At 47.2% G+C, this 21,192-nt stretch overlaps 1 protein-coding gene across 5 annotated transcripts in view; it reads right to left on the minus strand.

Moving 5' to 3' along the window:
- The window catches only part of Ptpn3 (protein tyrosine phosphatase non-receptor type 3), a 126,923-nt gene that overhangs the window by 61,279 nt on the left and 44,452 nt on the right, over positions 1 to 21,192 (minus strand). For 4 of the 5 annotated variants that reach the window (XM_021159376.2, XM_021159378.2, XM_021159375.2 and 1 more), the window contains exons 2-7: positions 16,152 to 16,306; positions 11,065 to 11,172; positions 10,948 to 10,990; positions 8,471 to 8,549; positions 4,149 to 4,193; positions 1,171 to 1,223 (exon numbers count right to left, since the gene is read on the minus strand). In XM_021159376.2, the coding sequence (XP_021015035.1) occupies positions 1,171 to 1,223; positions 4,149 to 4,193; positions 8,471 to 8,549; positions 10,948 to 10,990; positions 11,065 to 11,172; positions 16,152 to 16,306 (483 nt within the window). Of the gene's footprint in view, positions 1 to 1,170; positions 1,224 to 4,148; positions 4,194 to 8,470; positions 8,550 to 10,947; positions 10,991 to 11,064; positions 11,173 to 16,151; positions 16,307 to 21,192 lie in introns of those variants that run through there. The other variant, XM_029475861.1, reaches the window with a different exon arrangement.

Here is a 21,192-nt window from a genome sequence, read left to right on the forward strand (position 1 = left end):
TCATAGAGCTCCTCTCCCCTCCCTCCCTCCCTCCCTCTTCCCCTCCCCCTCCTCTCTCTCTCTCTCTCTCTCTCTCTCTCTCTCTCTCTCTCTCTCTCTCTCCATTTTTCTTCTGAGGCCACAGTAAGATGGGTAATTTGGCCTGCACCTGCTCTGAGACCTGATCATTTTGCTTTCTTAGTTACTTGCCATGCTGTGGGCTGAGACTTCTGCAAAGACAGAGGGGACTCCTCAGTCTTATGCTAAACTATGTGACTATACAACCAAGAGGGCGCTCTGGGCTGGCACCACAGGGCTAATGAATGGCAAAGTGGTATTTCACCTTGCACAGGATCTGACACCAAGTATGCTTAATTATTAAGTTTTGCTGACAGGATGAAGAGATTTCTTCTGTAGTTTAAAAAAAACTTGGCTGGAAAACTCTACCCAGATTTTCTATCCACCGTGGCACCTGTAGTTAAGTATGGCTTGTTCAAGTGGAAAAGTGAGGAAATTGCAAAACCAAGACTGGATTTCAAAGATTTAGTTAAAAAGCAAAGCAAAACACAACAGAACAACACACACACCCATAGCTCATTCACACACACACACACAGACTTTTAAAGGAGGGTCTCATGTAGTCCAGGCTGGCCTTATGGAGCGGAGGATGACTTTGAACTTGTGATCTTCTGTCATAGACCAGTGTATAACCCAATAGCTACACTGAAGCTCTGAATATAAATTGGTAAGCTCTCAGTAGCATTTTAGATAGGTATCAAGCAAGCAGCAGGAGTGCCTTCCAGCAAATTCCTTAACCTAGCCAGGGCTTGGTTTCCATGTTCAGAGGAGGTGATGGATATAAATATTGTTCCATTGGGGTTTGTATGGAGACCAGATCCAAATACCTGGGCAGAGGCTCTGGAAAAAGTGGGTTGTATCTGTCTGCTGTTTCATAGCTCCCCAGGGGGAAATGCCACACCACTCCTTCCCCCTGGCACCACTGTCCATCTGATATCCCCAAGCAGGGCGAGAGTGTGGCTCAGGTTAAAAGTCTTACTAGTAAGACAACAAGAGATATATATATATACCCCACCCCAGCATCTTGAGGAAAAGACTTCCTCAGTGAGCAGCCAGTGATAGGGTGGCTCGAACAAGCCAGCCACCACCTAGTCAACCTCCCTCAGGACTTACATTGTACTGCGTATGATGCTAGAACCACCGCTGAGTTGAGAGGGCAGGTTAACCTGTCAGGAGAAAGAAGGATTAGCTAAGTCAGAAGAAGCAGATACTCAGCAAATCACAGGTAGCCCGTGGCTTTCTTTTCTCCATTAACTGTTAATCAACAACGTGATTGAATCTTCAAGGCAACTCCGATACAAATCAATCTCGAGTGGCACTCGAAATACATTAGAGTTTTTTGGAGATTTAAAAAAAAAAAAAGTAAGCTGGGCGTGGTGGCACACGCCTTTAATCCCAGCACTTGGGAGGCAGAGGCAGGTAGATTTCTGAGTTCGAAGCCAGCCTGGTCTACAGAGTGAGTTCCAGGACAGCCAGGGCTACACAGAGAAATTCCGTCTCAAAAAAAAAAAAAAAAAAAAGTCACTTCTGGTTTGAAATGATAAGCACCACAAATACTAGGAAGCTAATGGTTTGACAATGGACCACCCGCTCACATTTTGAGAGAAGTGAGAAAGTAGAATCTGAGATAAATCTGCAGCCTTCCGATCCTTCTAATAAATAATAAAAATCTGAGACTTTCTGTAGGGCTCTGACTACGTCCTAGAGTCCTAGAGAATGGATGACTCTTAGCCAACCTCCTCCCCGGAATGGTGATACCTTTTAAATGGAAAAAATAGGGAGGTGGGAAGAAGAATTCTGTATTTTAACATCTGTAATTCTATAATTAAATTATATACTACTGACTATTCCTAAACCTACCGCTCTTGCTGAGGTTGACAAGGTTCAGCCATCTCTGTCTCCCTGTTATCCATTAGAAATCCACTAACCTGGCCTGGGTTTGTTCTCGCTACCAGCTAACCTCAGTCCTCCCAAATGCCTGTTCTCAGTGACGCTACCTGTCTTTATTGCTCTCTTCTCTCCATTCAAACCTGGCTCTGTGTTCTGCTCAAGCTCTGCCAGCAGACCTGGAGCAAGGGCCACTGCTGAATGCAAGAACCAAGCTGGGAAAGGCTAGGGGCAGTGACTGGGAAAGTGAGCTCTCCTTACCAGTAAACACTGAGACAAGAAGATTTTTAAAAGCATCTTCCAGTCCCATGGCAAGTCAAGAGAGCATGCCATTGGCATGGCAGCCAATGAAGGCCCCACATGAGTCAGCCCATTTGCCAGTGTAAGCTGGTTGGCCCCCAGTTGTTTCTCTGTCTGTCCATTATACTCCCACTGGTCCTGAAGGTACATCTGAAGGTAGCATTCCCTATCTGAAAGCCCCTGATGCCCATGAGTAACTCTGTGTAGTCCTGCAGATGTCTGTGTCTCTCTGAATCTTCGGATGGGCCCTAGGGTTTCTTGGGATGGAATCTGCCTCATAATGGATGTGAAAACAGTATTTATGGAAAAAAACAAAGCACCTGCCCATAAAGGAACCCTAGACCAGGTTTCTGTGACTGCCAAGAAGAGCTCAAGAGGGGAGCTGGGCATTTCAACACAGGGCTATCTCGCACACGAGGAGCCCTCAGCACCTGGTCTATGGTTTGTGCTGGAGAAGGGATGGACGACTGCTACCTTGGAGAAGGGACACACAGAACTCCTGATGATCCTGAACTCTGTCATCACTAAGCAGTCAACCGTTCTGAAGCCAGCCCCTTCGAGGAGGCTCCTGTCTCCCGCTGGCAGGACTGTAGCATAGGGAAGCCCCGGTGCACACGGCCACCATCCCTCCAGACAGATGTCTTATCACAACCTTCGGCCTGCTATAATACCCCACAGCTGTTCTCTTCCGTCCGTCCGGTGGGTGTGAGACACACGCCTGCAGTAGGCACGAGAAGCCCCTTCTCTCTGTTTCCTACAAGTCAACCACACATGGCTTCTAGCTGGAATGGGGAAGCCTTCTTGCTGTCCAGGGGAATCTCTTTTCTCCACTAACCCTAAACCTGGCTTATGCCCAGCACCCCACAGAGACTTTTCTAGGCCAACTGTGACTCCCACAGCGCTCCTGAAACCCTAGGCCAACTGTGACTCCCACTGCCCATATGGGTCTCATTTGCCTCATAGGCTTCCCGTCCTAGGTCATGAGTCACAACTGCCAGCCTCCTTGTGATGTGGCAGGCCAATGGCCTCTGATGACCCTCTACAGTAGAACTAAACTCATAGGAGGGAGTGCGGATGAGGAGAATTGAAGTAAATGGGCCATTTTCCTGCTGCCATTTTTTCCCCCATAAGGTTAAAAAAAAAAAAAAAGGCTAAGGGGCAGCCAAGAGGGCTTAGTAGGTAAGGGAGCTTGCTGCAAATGCCTCCCTTGGTGCATCAAGTTCAATCCCTAGAACCCATGTAAAGGTGCAAGGAGAGAACCAATTGCACAAATGTGTACTTTTGTACATACATGTACACAAGGGCACATACATATGCACACACACACACACATCCATTCTATCTCTAGAAACCATGTCTTGAAAAACCAAAAATAAAATAAAGAAAAGGAAAAAAAAAAGAAAAGAAGATACTAAGGATTTGGAAGACAGGATTTTTTGGTCTTGGAATTTTAATCCTCTTTCTGGCCACTCTCAGATACCGTCTAAGCACTGAAATGGCCTGGATATACCCAGTGTGCTGACTCACAGGCAGATGCTCATCTCAACACACTTCCTCCCAGGGAGAAGACAAATCTCTTTAGTACCACGGTCTCAGAAGTGGCTCTAACTTACACCTATTCGCTACCTGAGCTGAGGCCTGTTTTACATTCAGAATCTTTTCTTCCCTTTAAAATTCCCCAAGTCTTTGCCAGAAAGATCACTGTGCGCTTTGTATAAAATTGTAGTAAAGTGGAATGAAGTCTCTCCATCATTAGCCTCTGTAAACCAAGAGGGAGTTGAAACCAGCCTAACATACAGACTTGATTTAAACTGAATACTGTCACCGGGAATGTGTGCTCATTAGATTAAAACCAGGAATCTGGCTAGTCTGACAGGAAAAGAAGAATTCAAAATTCTCATTACCTTCCTTCGCAAACATCCATCTTCAGTTGTAAGAAATATAGATGCCTGGGAAACAAACATGTTCGTTAACAAGTGCTCAGAATGTGGTAAGTGAGCAAGAACAACAAAGCACACATTTGAAAAACAGAGTAGATGCAAAAACCATGTTGCCTATTTGCAAACTGCCTAGGTGCTCTGTGCTAGGGAGGACTGAGGGGATATATGGGATAAGAGCCAAGGGTGCCTCCCTACCCCCAGCTTTCTGCATGGGCTTTCAACTAGGCACAGGGACCCACAGCATTCTGTACAAGCTGCACACACACACACACACACACATACACACACACATTGCTCTGTGAAACTGCTAAGAGGGGAGTGTGGGTCTGTGAAGATCACAGCTTGGCTGGAGTGCGACACGCAGCTGGGCTTTTTCCTGGAGCCTAAGAACCACCCCAAGCTGGAGGGAAAGTATTGGTAGCCTAGTTACCAGGCAAGCATCAGAGTCAGCTTTGAAAGCATGGAGCTGTCCTGGGGGGGCAAACTATTCCAGGCCCCTGAGCCCTGCAGGCTGCATCTCTGTCTGTCCTGGGACAGAGAGAGGAAAAGGAGGCCAGCATGAGCAGCCCTGGTGGGGCCAGGAAGCACCATGGGGTGGCATCAGCAGCCCTGGTGAGACCAGGAAGCACCATGGAGGCATTTATATTTAGAGACGCGGCACACATGTGACGCTTGGCTCCTACCTCCCACTCTTTTTTAAACCCCAGATTCAAGCGGGATTGACATTCCAGGGTCTGGCCAAAGATGACAAAAGGGAAGCCTCCTGAAAGCTAATACTGACGATGCAGAAGTGCCGGGGCGGGGGGAGAGATCACTCTGTCAATTTAAACAAACCAGTCTCATATTCCTTGGGGTTGACAAAGGTCACGGGGCTGGCTGTTTTGAGACCTGGATGTTTGAAACAGCTTTGCAATCTCCTATGTGCAGTCTGGGGTTGGGTGCCTGGTACTCTGTGACTTTCTTCCTCATGCCAGCCTCCCAGTGAATCTGTGAGGCTGTCACACCATCTCTATCTTAACTTATTAAAACTTCTATGATAAAGAACTTGCAAATAAAAAAACATCACACTACAAAATGAAGCAGGCCTCAAGAGTATACACCTCAATAAACTCTCTACAGTCAGAATTGCCTTCCTTTATCCTGGACAGACATGCGACAAGAACAATCTCTGTGGGCTGCATAAGTCATTACTAAGCTTAGGATCTATGTCAACTCTGACACAATTAACACTTTGTATTGTGTCAGAGTTATGAAAGCTACCAATAGGAGAAACTTGTTTTGAACATCGGACACTGATGCTGGTATTATTCACAAGGGCTTGAGTGGTTAACCTTTTTGTCTACTTGACTGGATTTGCAATCACCATGGAAACACACCTCTGGGTGTATCTGATGGCATTTCCAGAAGGTTTAAGTGAAGATGGAAGACCCACCCTCTATCTGGGAGGCATAAACTCATGAACTGAGATCCCAGACCAAATAAAGGGAGGAAGTGGCCGATCAGCTGTGCTTCCTAACCTTGGGTACACTGTGATAGCAGCCACACACACACACACACACACACACACACACACACACACACACACGTGTGCTCGCCCTCTACCATGATGGCAGGTAGCCTCTAGGATTGCAAGCCAAGACCAGCCCTTCTTCGTTTAAGTAGCTTCTTATTTAAAACTCTGGTCACAATAATGAAATACTTGTGCTAATTCATGTCCACTCAGTAGTGTGATCATCTTTTCCACCCAGGAGGACATAACCAGTTCTTTCTTGTTGGTTTCTATGTTTATCCAGGCTAACATTCAACCAGAATTAAATGTTCTCTCCTCCTGGAAGGATACTGAGAGAAAGGAGAGAGGGGCAGTGTCATAAATGATGCACTGGTAAAAACCTGCGCTTTCCCTGAGGGGCACAAATGAGACCGTGAACACTCAGAGATCCTTCCCCAAATGCCACCTGGTGCTTTGCAGAGCAAATCCGAGCCAACCCCACAGAATCACATGTGGAGAGTCACCAAATGGGCCCCAAACTTAGGAGGCTTTGTCACTTTCTTCGGGGAGCTCAGATTGTCATTAGAGATTGTCGGTATGTGGAACGCTGCTCAGAACAATCTAAATTTATCAGTAACAGCAGTTGTGGAGGCTCACAATAAACAGACATGGAAGTACCCTTGAGAAGAAAGGAAAGCGATCACTAACAGCCACTCTAACTTTAGAAATGTTTGACCCCCTTTGAGAGTACACTCCACCCAGATCCTGTGATGGCTAACTGTCGATAAGACACAAGCTAGAATCACCCAGGAAGAAAGTCTCCACAGGGGCATTATCTATATCTGGTTGGCGAGAGGGCATGTCATGGGCTAGCTTTAATTAAGTTAATTGATATGCAAAGACCCAGCCCATTGTGGGCGGCCCCATTCCCTAAGAAGTGAGGAAACTAAAGTGAACCCAAGTAGGCAAGCACGTGTGTTCTCGATTGTGGATGCTGATGTGAGCAACCGCCTCACATTTCTCCCTGGATGCTCCCTGGAGGCAGGTAGACTCACTCCACAAGGTCTCAGCTTCTTTCCTAAGGGGGGTAGAAGCCGATGGCCATGAAGAACTATAGAGGGACCATGAGATGAGTCTGGCTCTGGGAGCATCTCCCTCAAGCCTTTCCACTTGAAAGCTTGAGTGTGCATACAGGGTGCCATACACCTGGGGCTTCAGCATCCCAGAGATGATATATGAAGGACTGTGACAACAGTGACCATACATGAACTGGAATTTCTTAAGGTAAAAATCAACTTGGTGGGTCACAATGGTCATTTAAAAGAGAGAGAGGGGAGAGGTTGCAACATGCATACATAATTCTTCAAAGGTATTCATCTTGGTTTTTTTGTTTTTGTTTTTTTTTTTTTTTTTGAGATAGGGTCTTGCTAGATTGCTTAGGCTAGCCTCAAACTCCTGTGCTCAAGGGACCCTCCTGCCTCTGCCTCCCCAGTAACACAGGTGTGTACCATTGTGTCTGCCCCTTCATGTAACTGTAATACATCCCTTGACCAGACTCTACTTCATACTGTTTTGAGGAAACCTCAGAGAAGTAGTCATCAGACTGACAGATGATGTTATCAGTTTTATGTAAACTAACTGATGATATGACATGCTGGGTTGAGTGTCTCAACACTGCCCCTAATCCAGAGCAATGTGGTGTGTGAGTGTGTATGCGGGGGTGGGGGTGGAATGGGGCATGAAGGATAGATGGAAGGCTCCAAAATGATTCAAAGCAGCATGCACTCCACTGTGGCTTCCCAATGAGCCACCTAGGCCTCCCTTACAATACAGGAGCAGGAAAAACAGAGCAATAAACCAACAACTGGCCTTTAAACATATCAAAAGCTAAAATACGATGTGTAGTTGTCATTAAAAAAGAAGAGAGAGAAAACTGAGAGAACATTCTACATCTGAGCAAATGGCGTCTCTTTGGTGCGATTTTCTGCCATAAAATGGGACTCAGTAACCCAGAACAGCTTATGCTTCTTCTCAGGGAGACAGTTTCCCTCCTTAAGAACAGCAAAGGGATACTAAAGGCTTGCGCCTGAGGCAGGGGAAGCGGCTGGCTGGGTCTCCCACCCCGAGGCAATGGCTTTCTCAGTGTACCCTTCCCATCCTGCACACTCCAGTTTCCTCACTCAGAAAATTCACTTGCCAGGACCAACTAGAGCCAGCCCAGCCTGCAAGCCCTGCGGGGTAAACAGCTCCTATCAGAGCCTTCCTTCCCTGATCTGCCTCACAAACTTCCTACACCCGCTGATTCACCCGGCGGACAAGCGGGGTCCAGCCAGAACACGTTCTCCTTCCTCACTCACCCCTGCAAACGGGGACTTGGTGGAAGGTTCTGATTTCAGCTATGCCTTGTCATCCCCAAGGGACTTCATTCCAGCCCCTCAGAAATCATACTCCGAGCCCTGTGGCTGACTGCTCTACTCCAGGCCTGCATCGCAAGAACTGACTTTAGCAACCTCAGTATTCACAATGCTTACCAGAGGAGGGAAGGGTGCCCACATGCATTCTACCAGACCGGGGCTGAAGGATGCAGGCCACAGACTGTAAACAAACCTGCCATTAAAATTTCAATCCAATTTTTACTTGGATTTCACGATGGTTGGAGGTTACACCCAATCAAGTTACTTGTCCACAGCCAGGAAACAAAGAGTACATTTTTGGCAGCTACTAATTTGTATATATATTTATATATACTAATTTGTATATTTGCATATAACAGAACATCGAGAGGAAAGGTGATTACCTGGTTTGCTCCTGCTGCAGTGTGTTGGGATCAGGTATAAAATATCTTACTCGAAAATGCAGGGTACATGGAAAACCTCCTACAACATTTTTCAAAAACAGATTAGGTTTTCCCTTTAAACAACAAGAAAGTCCACGTCCATAGCTGCTAAGTCTCCCATAAAGGAAGTACTTATCACTCCACCACAAGGTTTCCATTAGAAAAGCCCTGGCTCCCAATCCAGAGTGTTTAACTGCTCAGAGGTCTCCACGGACACCTAATATATTTATATAGCTTCAACGGTGGTACCACCCACTTCCGGCTGTATGTCTGCCTTAGGGTCCTGTTCGAACAATGATATCTATATTAAGAACACTTAAAAGTCTTAAATTAGCTTCTATACATAAAACTCCCGAAGGTCTGCAGCTTACATTTACATAGCGACTTACGCTTTCCCAACATTTCCACGCAGCATCTAGAGCCTTAACACCCCTACGGGTACCTTGCGGGCTGAGTGGTTCCACTTTACAGATGGAGAAATGTAAACGGCTCTCTGGATTAGGTAGCCAGTGACAAGACCAGAACATCTGGTAGCACTGAAGTTTTTGACTTGATTATTTTCTTTTAAAAAAAAACTGGAAGCCATTTTTACAATTTCAGTTGAGAGCGTATTAAAATAGTCACCGGGATCCTGAGTGTTACACAAGTCACTCAGATATTACTCAGGCATCAACACCAAGTGCCACTTTCCTTGTGTGGCTAAAACTGGCTTTGTGTCTGATACAAGATCAGACCAGCTAGGGTTAGGACAACAGAAGATCAAGACATGTCGCCAAGACATGGGGAGACCTTTTGACTTCTTGGTTAATATGCCAAGGTCCTGTCTACGGGCTCACGTAGCACTCTTCGGGCTCTCTGAAACCCAAGTCCTTCTGTGGGCTGCCCAGCTGGCTGATCCTTCCTCTCATCTTGCCTCCTGTCTTGTTCATCGTGGCTCCACACTTCCTCCACACACCCCAAATCTCTTAGTTCCTTCCTTTGTGGGCTCTGGGCTGGTACCAAATCTTTAACAGTGTGTAAGCCTGTGCCTCTGTATACACACCTATCTGCCAGTGGGTGGCGCTAACTCTGTAGGGAAGTTTTTCCATTCCTCCTCAGTCTCTCCCTTCCATCATTGTTACTTTGGTGTCTCAGGCATAGTCTCTGTGTTTTTCTTATTTATTCTGTGGATTCAGAACGTGCATGTGTGTGTGTGTGTGTGTGTGTGTGTGTGTGTGTGTGTGTGTGTGTGTGCGTGCATGCACGCGTGTGCAGAGTACTATCATAGAATTCCTCTTTTCTACTTCTACACTTGATCATGACAGCAGGGTTCAAATCTGGTTTGGACTGCAGTTCCCAGGCTCGGCAGAGGGCTTCGCCTTGGTCTGAGCAGTGGGGATGTGTCTGCTGCAAGGACAAGCCAGAGAGAGGATGACAAACAGTTGCCTCATGTAACTGGCCACGTCCTGTGTGTCAAGCATTGTGAAGGGTGTGGAGCTGAGTGGAACAGAACAGTCCTGAGAGGCAGTGCAAGTGCCTCACTGTGAGAAGACAGCAAGAGTGCTCAGCCAGCCACGAAGGGACAAAGAAATGAGAGGGAAGGAGAGAGTTGGCGCTTTCCTTCAGATACCAGGAGGTATCTGAGGAGCCCCGAGGAATAGGAGATGGGCATAGGGACAAAGAGAAAAGCATCTACCACAAAGAGAGGAGATTAAAGGGTGGTTCAGACAGAGTCCTGAAGACTGGTCAAGTTAGCCTGGAACACTAGATATGTATGGGGCCAATGAGAGCCATGAGGAAAGCCAGGATGAGAAAGGCTGGCCAGAGGTAGTGGGCATGGCTGGAGTAGCTGTCTCACTGGAAGCTGAGAGCAACAGGGGCCCACTCATGGTGGCTAAGACAGCATCTGTGCTGCTGGAAAGTATGAGGATGTGTGTCCGTCTCTCTTTATGTGTGCAGGAGTCTGCATGTGCACGTGGAGGCCACAGGCTGACGTCAGGCGTCGTCTTCCACTGCCTTCCATCTTCGTTTTCTGAGACAGGATCTCTTACTGAACCTGGGGCTCATCCTTCGGCTCGTCAGCCTGGCCAGCCAAGTGCAGGAATTCCTCTCTCTGTCTCCGGAGCTGGGATTCTGGGCATGCACCACAGTTCCCAGCCTCTTGTGTTGGTGCAGGTCTTTAAGCTTGGACAGCCAGCACTTTTACCAACTAAGACATCACCCCAGCCCTTTTAGGTCTCTGTTTCTTATACTGGGCTAAGAAACACTATCTATCCTTCATCCACCTGCTCCCTTAGAAAAATAAACGAACGCTCCCTTGTCGAGCTGCCCCCTCTCCCCTCATCCTCAAGGTTGCCCTGAAGCACCTCCCCCTGACCCCACCGTCACCTTAAGTCCCCCGTAAGGAGAAGACAGTGTGCCGTACACCCAGTGACCAAGCGAAGCGAGAGCACACTCACCTTTCAGTTGCTTCCTGAGGGGTTTGCTTGCCTCAAGCCATCTCTGTTGAGTGAGAAAAATAAGCTATGAAACCAACCCAAGCAGCGAAGCAGCACGTCTTACATGTGAGCACTTACAGGAGAGTCCACCGGGTCGTCGCCATGTTGCAAGCCGAAGTATTCCTTCTCCGTCACACCCAGGTGGCCATAGGCCATATCCAGAAGCGACTGGCCCAAATCTTGTTTCTAGATCAAAACCATCAAGAATTAAAAATGAACCAAGAAATAGAAGTAACCATTTTTTTTTAAACAGTAGGCAAAGAAAAAGTAAAACTTTCTGAGATTTTAAGAATTAAACACTTCCCACAGTAACAAAAGCATTAATAAATTTCAAGTCACAAGGCTGAAAGGAGCAGAAGCGGGGTTAAGACAAACCACAGTGACATGTTTTCAGACACTCTGGATTTAAGGGACTGAGGAGAAAGGTCGGTAGACTTCTTGCCTTGCAAGCGTGAGAACCTGTGTGTGTGCAGAGGAAGACCCAACCCTGGAACTTGCTGGCCACACAATCTAGCTAAATATAGAAACTAACTCCAGGTTCGGTGAGATCATGTCTCAAAAATCTACGGCAGGGGGCTAGAGAGATGACTCCGTGGTCGAACGCTTCCAGAGCTTGCAGAAGACTAAAGTTCCGTCCCCAGCACCTAAGCTGAGTAGCTCACAACACTTACAACACCAGCTGGGGAGGGGGGAGGGGAAGGGTGCGCTACTGGCCTCTTCTGGACGTTGAGTGCATGTACACTATTAAGACAGACATGAGAATAAAAATATATCTTAGTTGTGGTGCACATTTTCAGTCCCTGAACTCAGGAGGCAGGGGCAGGCAGAGCTCGATGATCTGAAGCCAGCCTGGTCTACGTAGAGAGTTCAGACCACCTGTGGCTACACAGTGAGATTCTGTCTCAAGTAAGTAAATAGATTAGATAGATAAGTGATAGATGGATGGCTAATAGATAGGTAGACAGACAGACAGACAGACAGACAGACAGACAGACAGACAGACAGACAGACAGGTAGAATGTTGAAAAAAATAAAATAAAGAATAATGAAGATATCCAATATTGGCCTCTGGCCAGCCTGGCCAACTCATGAAGCTCTAGGCCAGTGAAAGACCGATGGTTTCTGGGAAATAATATTGTAGGTTGTCTTCTGGCCTACACACACACACACACACACACACTGACACATAGACACATACACACACACACATATGCGCGTGTGCACACACACAGCTTAACTTAGCTTTCTTAGGTTGCCTCCATCCCTTAGCTGAGGTTCTCCAGTGACTTCTAAGTTGGAAAACTCACACATTACATAGCAAACACGCCATGACCTGCTGCGGATTACCCACAGCAAATGCTAATCCCAGGTCAGCTCCTGTTGGCTGCTGGGGGCCCAGCTGCAGCTCCTGCCCCTGGAAGAACCCAGAGAGTGTGCAGGGGGGAAAACTCTCTACTAACAGCTAAAAATACTCGAACGCCATCCAAAATACCCTCAAAGTGACTTGGCCTGTGTCCCCCTGTGGGATTATCTGCCCTGCTGCTTCTCGTCATCTGAAGTGAGAAGCCGGTGGGGACATTTAGCCACACTTCACTCCAGAACGGGACTCAGCGGCCTGCACCAGTGTTTATGGGGCAGCCCCATGTGGGCACTGGGACAGTGCCACAGGAAGCACCTCTTTCCTTGCTTGGCTGCAGGAGGGGTGACTAACATGGAGTGTCAAATGCTGTCAAGTGCTTTGAACCGGTCAAGGCACCGTAGATAGATTTCATAGAGGACACAGCACGAACAGTGGGGTCCACCTGGGGACAGGGACAAGGAACCGCTTTGTGTTTAGTGGGGTGACAGGGTGGAGTGTCACCCCTCCCATCATTCTAGTGGCCACCCAGTCTGAAGCTGGCTGCACAAACGAAAGAGAGCTGGGGACAGTGTGAGACAGGCACACACACAAAATGGGCACAGAGCACTTGGGGGACTTCAGATTCTGTTTTCAGAGGTCAACCTCCCAGGGATGCTTTGATCCCAACCCATTCAACTCAGGACAATACAAGTCAGAAATAGACAGGTATAGAAGAGGCTCTTCCTGCGAGCTTCTGAGAGCAGGTGATGCGCAGAAAGTGGGTCGCAGAGACCAGGGTGGGGAGAACAAGGTAACATGTGGACACTTCTGTGGCAGCGGCTTCCGCGTGACTTAGGGGGGTCTGCTCTGTTGTGTATGAACTTGGTCATTTTCAGAATGCACTACCCGTCCATTTTGAAGGCCTCTGGACCTGCCACCATCCGTCACAAGCATCTTCACGGGTTTTTAAAAAGCAATACAGCCCACCCATTTCCCCAAGTTACTAGATGTGTGTGTGTGTGTGTGGTGTGTGCACAGTTATGGGTACACTCACCCCTGGGGTGTGTAGAGGCCAGAGGTTGATGCTGGGATATCTTCAATCACATCTCACCTCATTTTGAGGACAGAATTTCTCACTGAACCTGAAGTTTACAGTTTCAGCCAGACTGGCTGCTCGGAGAGCCCGCGGGGTCTTGCCATCCCAGCCCCAGTGCAGGGTTACAGTCACGTGTACCATCAGCTACTTTTTACCCTTGTGCTAAGGATGTGAACTCCTCATGCTTGCAAAGCAAGCACTCACCTACCCACTGAGCCATCTCTTCAGCACACGGGACAATCTCCTAATGATTAGAGCTATCTTCTCACTTAGTGTAACTATTACTTATATGTTTGGAATATTAGTTATGTAACTTGGACTTATTATGTCATCAGTGACTGTAATTTATTATAAATAAATAAAGTGGGGGGAAGGGAAATACAGAGAGGACAAACTGGCAAAGTAGCCCAACATCGGCCTTGCCACCGAGGGCCTCAGCACTTCGAGGCGACACGCCTGGCATACCTGCACCATCAACCAGTAGCTACATGATCTCCTGACTCGGAGTTGGTGGCGCAACACCAAAGCCCTTTTGTTCTTGCTGGATGGAGCCTCATCTCTGAGCCAGAGAAACACTCATGTGTCAACTCTGTTCAGTTCTAGTTCCCAAAGGAATTAAAAGAGAATCCCACATGCGGTGACGCACACCTTTCATCCCCAACATCCTGGAGGCAGAGGCAGGTGGATCTCTGAGAGTTTGAGGCCAGCCTGGTCTACATATCGAATTCCAGGCCAGCAGGGGATAGATATACAGTGAGACTGTGAATGAATGAATGAATGAATGAATGAATAAAGTTGGGGGAAGGGAAATACAGAGAGGACAAACTAGACCAGGAAAACATGGCAGAGAGTCCCACTATTTGGCTCTATCTTCCAGGTACTGCCTTCTAGCCAAACTCTCAAGACTGCTCTGCCCACCACCATTTCTCTCAGGGACTGCTATGGTAGTCTATCAGCCCTCTTCCCCTCTGGCTACTTCGGACTGAGTCGGACTGAGTGACCCTTGAGTCACGCCATGTCAGGCTGCAAGTCAGAGCTCTCTACATTACCCCGTGTAGAAGCCAGCATGCCCGGGCTCCAGCTGGCCTCTCACTCCATCCCTACTTGGAACCTCTTCGACTTCACTTATCTCTGGCTCTCTTCCCCCAGGGCTCAGGCAGTTCGTTCCCGTGAACTGGCCTTTCACCATGTGGGTCTCAAGGCTTGTCAGGCTTGGTGGCAGGCACCTTCACTCCCTGAGCTATCTTGCCCTTCTCTTTCTTGATAACAATAAGTGTTAACTCATCTTCAGAAGAGCAGAACATGGCCATAGAGACAGGTCAAGAAGAGAGCCAGGCAGAGGGGAGGAAGGCTTCGAAAGGAGTCTCTGCTAATCACCGCCACTGTCTGCACCCCTGGGTCCTGTGTGCCACTGAGAACATTCTCACATCCACTGTATGGGGCAGCTCCCCGGGCTATGGTTTAGAAGAACCGAAAATTGTCTTTTGCCTGAACCGAGATGACTAATGGTGGTGAGGGGACAGAGACAGAAACAGGGGGGTTGGAGGAGGGAAGGAGAGAAAGGGAGAGGAAGGGAAGCTGGGGAGGTGACTGGGTAAAACCCCACAAGGGTGGTAGTACAAGTCTTAACGCTAACTCTCTTTGTAGACCAGGCTGGCCTCGAACTCAGAAATCCGCCTGCCTCTGCCTCCCGAGTGCTGGGATTAAAGGCGTGCGCCACCACGCCCGGCACGCTAACTCTTAATAAGCAGACGCAGACAAGTCTCTGTGATTTCTAGGGCAGCATAGTCTATATAGCAAGTTCAGGCCAGCCAGGACTACATAGTGAGTCCCTGTGGAAGGAGAAGGTAGGGTAGGGTAACAGTAGCAGCTACAGCAGGGGTCTGTCAGTTTTCATTAAGGTTTCAGTGCTATGGCCTTTTCTGGTCACCCCCCCCCCCAATTTTGTTTGTTTATTTGAGGCCCAGGCTGGCCTCGAACTTCTGCAGCTCCGGAGTCTACCTTCCGAGTGCCGAATCACAGGCCTTTATCATCACATCCAGCCCGGCTCCTCTACCGCCGTTCTCTTTCTCGGCACATAAAACTGGGGCACAGGTGACTTGGAGTTGATGCCATCAGGACTGAGGGACACAAGAAGTCCCTGGGCATGGGTGGTGGCTGGGTGCAGAGCCAGCTGAAGCAGCTGCTGTCCTTGCCTCTCAGAGCTGCTTACATGAAGATCTGAGATCAAGGTCTCTGAGCAGGAGCCAGGCAGGAACTTTAGGATTCCTGCCACCCACGAGGCTGACCATCTCACAGAGCACAGCTGCGTGCCCAGTGCTATGCCAGGACACCCGGCCTGTCCTCATGGGGCTCACACTTTAGCAGGACACTTATATCCTAGGTTGATTTTTTTTTTTTTTTACTATTTTTAAAAACACAAAGTCACGTGGGCTCAAATAAATCACGTACAGGACATAGTCATCCAAGGGCCAGCTCTGCCTAGGGGACTATTCGGGGAGGGGAACAACATCCCAGAGCCATCAACCTTGGAGGACACCAACAGATTCACATCCCTAAGAAGAGACAGAAGCACAGCTCCCATGCCCAGCCCCATCTCACCATACCAGTTCTGAAATCTCAAGCTTTCCTTGTTAGCTAACAACTTCTTTTTTTGTTTTGTAAACCAAGAACTTAAAACTATTTAAGAGGATTTAGGCAGAAAGAAAAAAAAAATTACGGAGAACTTACGTTAACTTTAAAGGTCTGTACCAAGCCATCTAAAAACCGTATGCTGCAGATGACCTCGGATCGAGTTTTCTCTTTGGGCAATTCGGAGGTTCGGGTATTGTTAATTCTTCCACCCAACGCACGTAACCGGGAGGTCATAACGGCCGCCGAGTAACCTGCAAGATGAGACACCTGTCAGTGCTTTCCAGGCAGGCGATCAGGCCTTACACAGCCCCTCACAAGATGGCCTGGATCCTCACAGCATCAGCTGCAGAGCCTGTAGGTAGAATAGGGTAACAAAACCATCTTTGCATTTCATTTTTGACTTCTGAGGTATGCTAAGCTGGTGTTTCTCAACCTGTGGGTCGTGTCCTCTTTGGGGAGGGTGTCAAACAACCTGTTCCCAGGGGTCACCTAAGTCTACTAGAAACCAGAGATTTACATTACGATTCACAACAGTAGCAAAATCAATAGTTTTGAGGTAGCGATGAAGATAATTTTATGGTTTGGGGTTATCACAACATGAGGAACTGTATACATGGGTCAGTCACAGCATTAGGAAGGTTGAGAACCACTGCTAAGCAGAATCTGCTGCTCAAAGATGCAATGCCACGTTAGGTCAAGGAAATACATACGCGGCTTATTTATCTGCTTGCCCTGTTATCTCCAACGCGTAGTACCTTCTAATTTCCCAGAGGACAATTCCTACCTTAGGGTTTTTTTTGGTTTTTGTTTTGTTTTGTTTTTTGGGTTTTTCGAGACAGGGTTTCTCTGTATAGCCCTGGCTGTCCTGAAACTCACTTTGTAGACCAGGCTGGCCTTGAACTCAGAAATCTCAGAGGCTGGCTCTGCCTCCTGAGTGCTGGGATTAAAGGCGTGCGCCACCTCGCCTGACTCTACCTTAGGTATTTTTAAGTTTTGCAAAACTAAGCATGAAAGAAATATGTAAAACACACAAAAGCTGGTTGATAAGTTATGCTATATTAAAATTAAGAACTATTTCTTTGTAAAAAAAATTTTTTTTAAGATTTATCTTATTTTGGCTGAAGAGATGGCTCAGCGGTTAGGAGCAGATTCAGCTCCTTCAGAGGACCAAAGTTCTAGCTAGTCCTAGCACCTACATCAGGCAGCTCAAGGCTACCTGTTAGCGTCAGCTCCAGTGGAATCAATGCCCTGCCCTCTTCCAGCCGCTGAGAAAAATGCACATACACAGACACTGAAAATAAAAGTGAAGCATTTCCTTTTTTAAAAATGGGAAGAAATGAGGTTCTTAGGCAATCGCTTGTCAAAGAAATGCAAAGTAGAGCTACAGAACGAGGACGGACAAAACTGAGAACAGTGTGGAAGGGGTTCAGCTATCCGTCTCTCTGAGATGCTGCAAGGAACGTAAATTGGGGCTGAAGAGATGGCTTAGTGATTAAGAGCACTGCCTGCTCTTCCAAAGGTCCTGAGTTCAATTCCCTGCAACCACATGGTGGCTCACAACCATCTGTAATGGGATCTGATGCCCTCTTCTGGTGCGTCTGAAGACAGTGACAGTGTACACACACACACACACACACACACATACATATATACATATATATCTTAAATTAACACAACTACTTTGGCAAACTGTTGGGGAAAATCTCTACCAAGCTGACCACACCACGTTCCATGATATGACAATCTGATTCCTGGGTATGTGTCCAATAAAACGACACATTTCATTCACAAATATATATATATATATATATATATATATATATATATATATATACATATATATATATATGTACAAGACTCTTCATAATACCAGCAGATGGGAAGAGATCTAAATTCCAATCAGCTGAAGGATGGGTAAATCATGGCATGCTCAGATCATGCACCTGTATGTAGCCAAGCAGAGAAATGAATCCTTGCTGTGTGCAAAGCAGGATTTTCTTTAATGTTACTTTAATGGTTAATGTTAAGAAGCCAGGCACCATGGATTACCTACAGCACAATTCCAGGTACTGACTAGTGGCTGCTTCTGGATGGTCCTGAATGCTTTTGTATGTGTGTGGGGATGCCTACAAGTGAAAGCCAGAGGTCAGCAGAGGTTGCTGCTGTATGCTGTATGGCTTCTCTCCACGTTGGTTTTTTTTTTTTTTTTTTTACATCTTAAGACTGTGTATGCTTGTGTGTGCCTGAGGAGACTAGAGGACAACTTGCAGGAGACAGGTCCCACGTGAGTGGGTCCCAGGGATTGAACTCAGATCGTCAGGCTTGAGGGCAGACGCTTCGGCCTGCTGTGCCGCCTCGCCAACCTCGCCAACCCCCACCCTCCGTTTTTAGCTGGTTTTACTAGAGAGCTCAATAGTGGGACGGCAGAATAAAGAGATTGGCAACTGAACACAAAGGACACAGCATCCTGTGGCCATCCTGGGTCTCTCAGCCAATGTGTTAGACTCTCAACTGTGTTCTGCACTTAAAAGTCATGGTGTGGGTTTCTAACTGCATATCCTACTACCAGCCTAGCTCCGTGAGGGCAGGACTGAGGTCGGGTGCTACTCTGGCTCACTGTGCCTCTGACACTCAACACTGATGGGCAATCCGTTAAGTACGTTAAGTAAACCAATAAATGCAGGAAGAATTAAGCATCTCCCAGTCTTCCAGGCGATGCTCAAACTATTCATCCAAGGTCCATCTGTTCTGGGGGACCAAGGCAGAGACACCCGGAGAGACAGCACCAGATACCAGGGCAGGACCAGATGTAAAGACCTAGGCAGTGGGAAGAGAGATGTGTCGCTCACCCGTGGGAAGGAGGGCAGAGCAGACCAGAGACTGGGAAAAAAAAGAATCAAACGTCTGGGATAGCAAGGACCACAGACTAGGTACAGAGGACAACAGAAGCTGTGCTTTGAGTCCCTAGCAATAAATTCAAGGTGCTCTAGGTAAAGTTCTATAACTAGCTCAGGACAGGAAACCTCAAATATTAATAAATTTTTTTTCCTGGAGACTGATAGTACAAAAAAAAAAAAAAAGGAAAAAAGAAAAAAGCCACCACACACACACAATCACAGAGATTTCCACCCACTCACCCACCACCTCCACCATGCCCTTTTCAATAAAAATGTCACTGGAATCAGGGATGTATTTTCTGAGTAATACAAAAAGTTATCAAGAGACAACAAATGTCTTCCCGAATGCTTTATCCCACACGCAACTGAAAATGTCAGCTCTGTCGCTGGCTTCTCCTTTAAGAATCCCAGGTAGACTGTGTTCTTTTAACATACAATAGCATAGTTAGGAAGTACATTATTATTAATGGGCAGCGGCCCTCGGAGCTTCCTTGGGAACTTCTGTAGATGATTCTCGGTCCTACCTCCCATGGGAATTCAGTGCCCTGGGCCTTGAGGAACCCCTCAAAGGGCAGTCTGGAAGCTGAGGTCACTGAGGTCCAGACAGTGGCTCTTCACACGGCTGGCCTTGGAACACAGCGAGGTCTGCAGGGCAGATAAAGTATCCTCACACAGACCCGGAACAGAAAACCAAGGTCTTCAAGGAGGAAGCCGGGAAGGAAAGCAACAGGAGCCGGCATGCCAACCACAGGCAGGGCTTTGCAAGGCCATTTCCCCCAGGCAACCTCTTATTCCTGTGCTAGCTAGCATCAGGGATCCTAGCACTGAAAACTGAACCGTGGCTGGTGATGCTTCCCAGCATGGCCAGAGTATATTTAGGGAGACTTTCCCCTCCTCCCTGATTGTCACACGAAGGCCTTGGAACCTAAGGACAGTGTCACTGAAAGTTGTTTCATGAAAACTGCAGAATATTCTTCCGGCAATTGTCCCTAAAACAAACCTTGATAAGAGCTTGCTTGACACAGATGCTAAACTACATATTATCGAGCCAGGAGGTGTTTCCAGATTGTCTTGAAATTGTATCTTAAACAATCTGGCTGGACAATAGATGCTGACTAATTGCCCTGTTTCCTGTACCGTAGCCATTGGGGAACTCGGGGTTTCTATGGCTTCCTTTATAAGCCTCTTAATTCCAAACAAAGCCAAAACCCAAACAGGAACACACTGGCCTCAGTAACCACAAACGGACATCACAGCTGCAGACCAAGCCACTGACATCATGGGAGCTGAGCCTATTTGCACAGTGTTTCAAATCAAAGAGCGCTGGGGTAGCGGGAACACTGGCTGTGGGTTCTACTGTGATTCAGATGTTAATCAAAGACGATATTCTGAAAACATATTATAGAAAAAGCATGATCTCATTATGCACACAGCTGGGGCTCAGTAAATACTGCAGAGTTACAGATGGAATACATAGGTGCCTAGCATGGACATGGAGCAGACATGCAATAAAAGGCACTGTTTATTTATTACCATTGAGGCGGGGTCTCATGTAGCCAAGGCTGGTTGTCCAATTTACTACATAGCTGAGGCTGGGCGTAATCCTCCTGGCTCCACCTCCCAAATGCTAGGATGACAGGTATATGCAACCATGCCTGAACACAAGGCTCTTAATCAATGCTAAGTTTCTGATGTGAACAGGAACTGACTATAGAATCCAGATTTTGTAGGGCTATCTTAATGTCAAATATCTCACACATTTATAAAGACTTCATTTTTATAATGTTATCCCTTTTAAAGCAATTCACTGGTGTTCAAAGGCAGTTGCTACTATAGCTGTTATATGCCTCTGGAAAAAGAAAGAAAAGAAATTGGGCCTTTAATTTGAGAATGCATGTTTCAGGGCCCAGGGATGGACCTCAGTTGGTGGAGTTGCTCAGTTTGTATAGCAGGCCTAGGGACCAGGGTTTGATCTCCAGCCCTGTATAAACTGGGCAACATCCACTGGTGACCCCAAACCCTGAAGAGTAGGCGGAGGCAGGGATAGCAGAAACTTAAGGTCATAAGACTTTCAGAAAAAGACAAATGGATATTGATTCCATTTAATTTATTTGAGACAGGGTCTTATATAATAGGCTGGCCTAGAAGCTTCGATGTGGTAGAGGAGAGACTTGAAAATCTTGGTGCTATTAGATGCCAAGGCACGCCCCACCACAACCAGATCTTCTTTTTTTTTTTTT

This window comes from Mus caroli, chromosome 4 (genome assembly GCF_900094665.2).
Source record: "Mus caroli chromosome 4, CAROLI_EIJ_v1.1, whole genome shotgun sequence".
Lineage (NCBI taxonomy): Eukaryota > Metazoa > Chordata > Mammalia > Rodentia > Muridae > Mus > Mus caroli.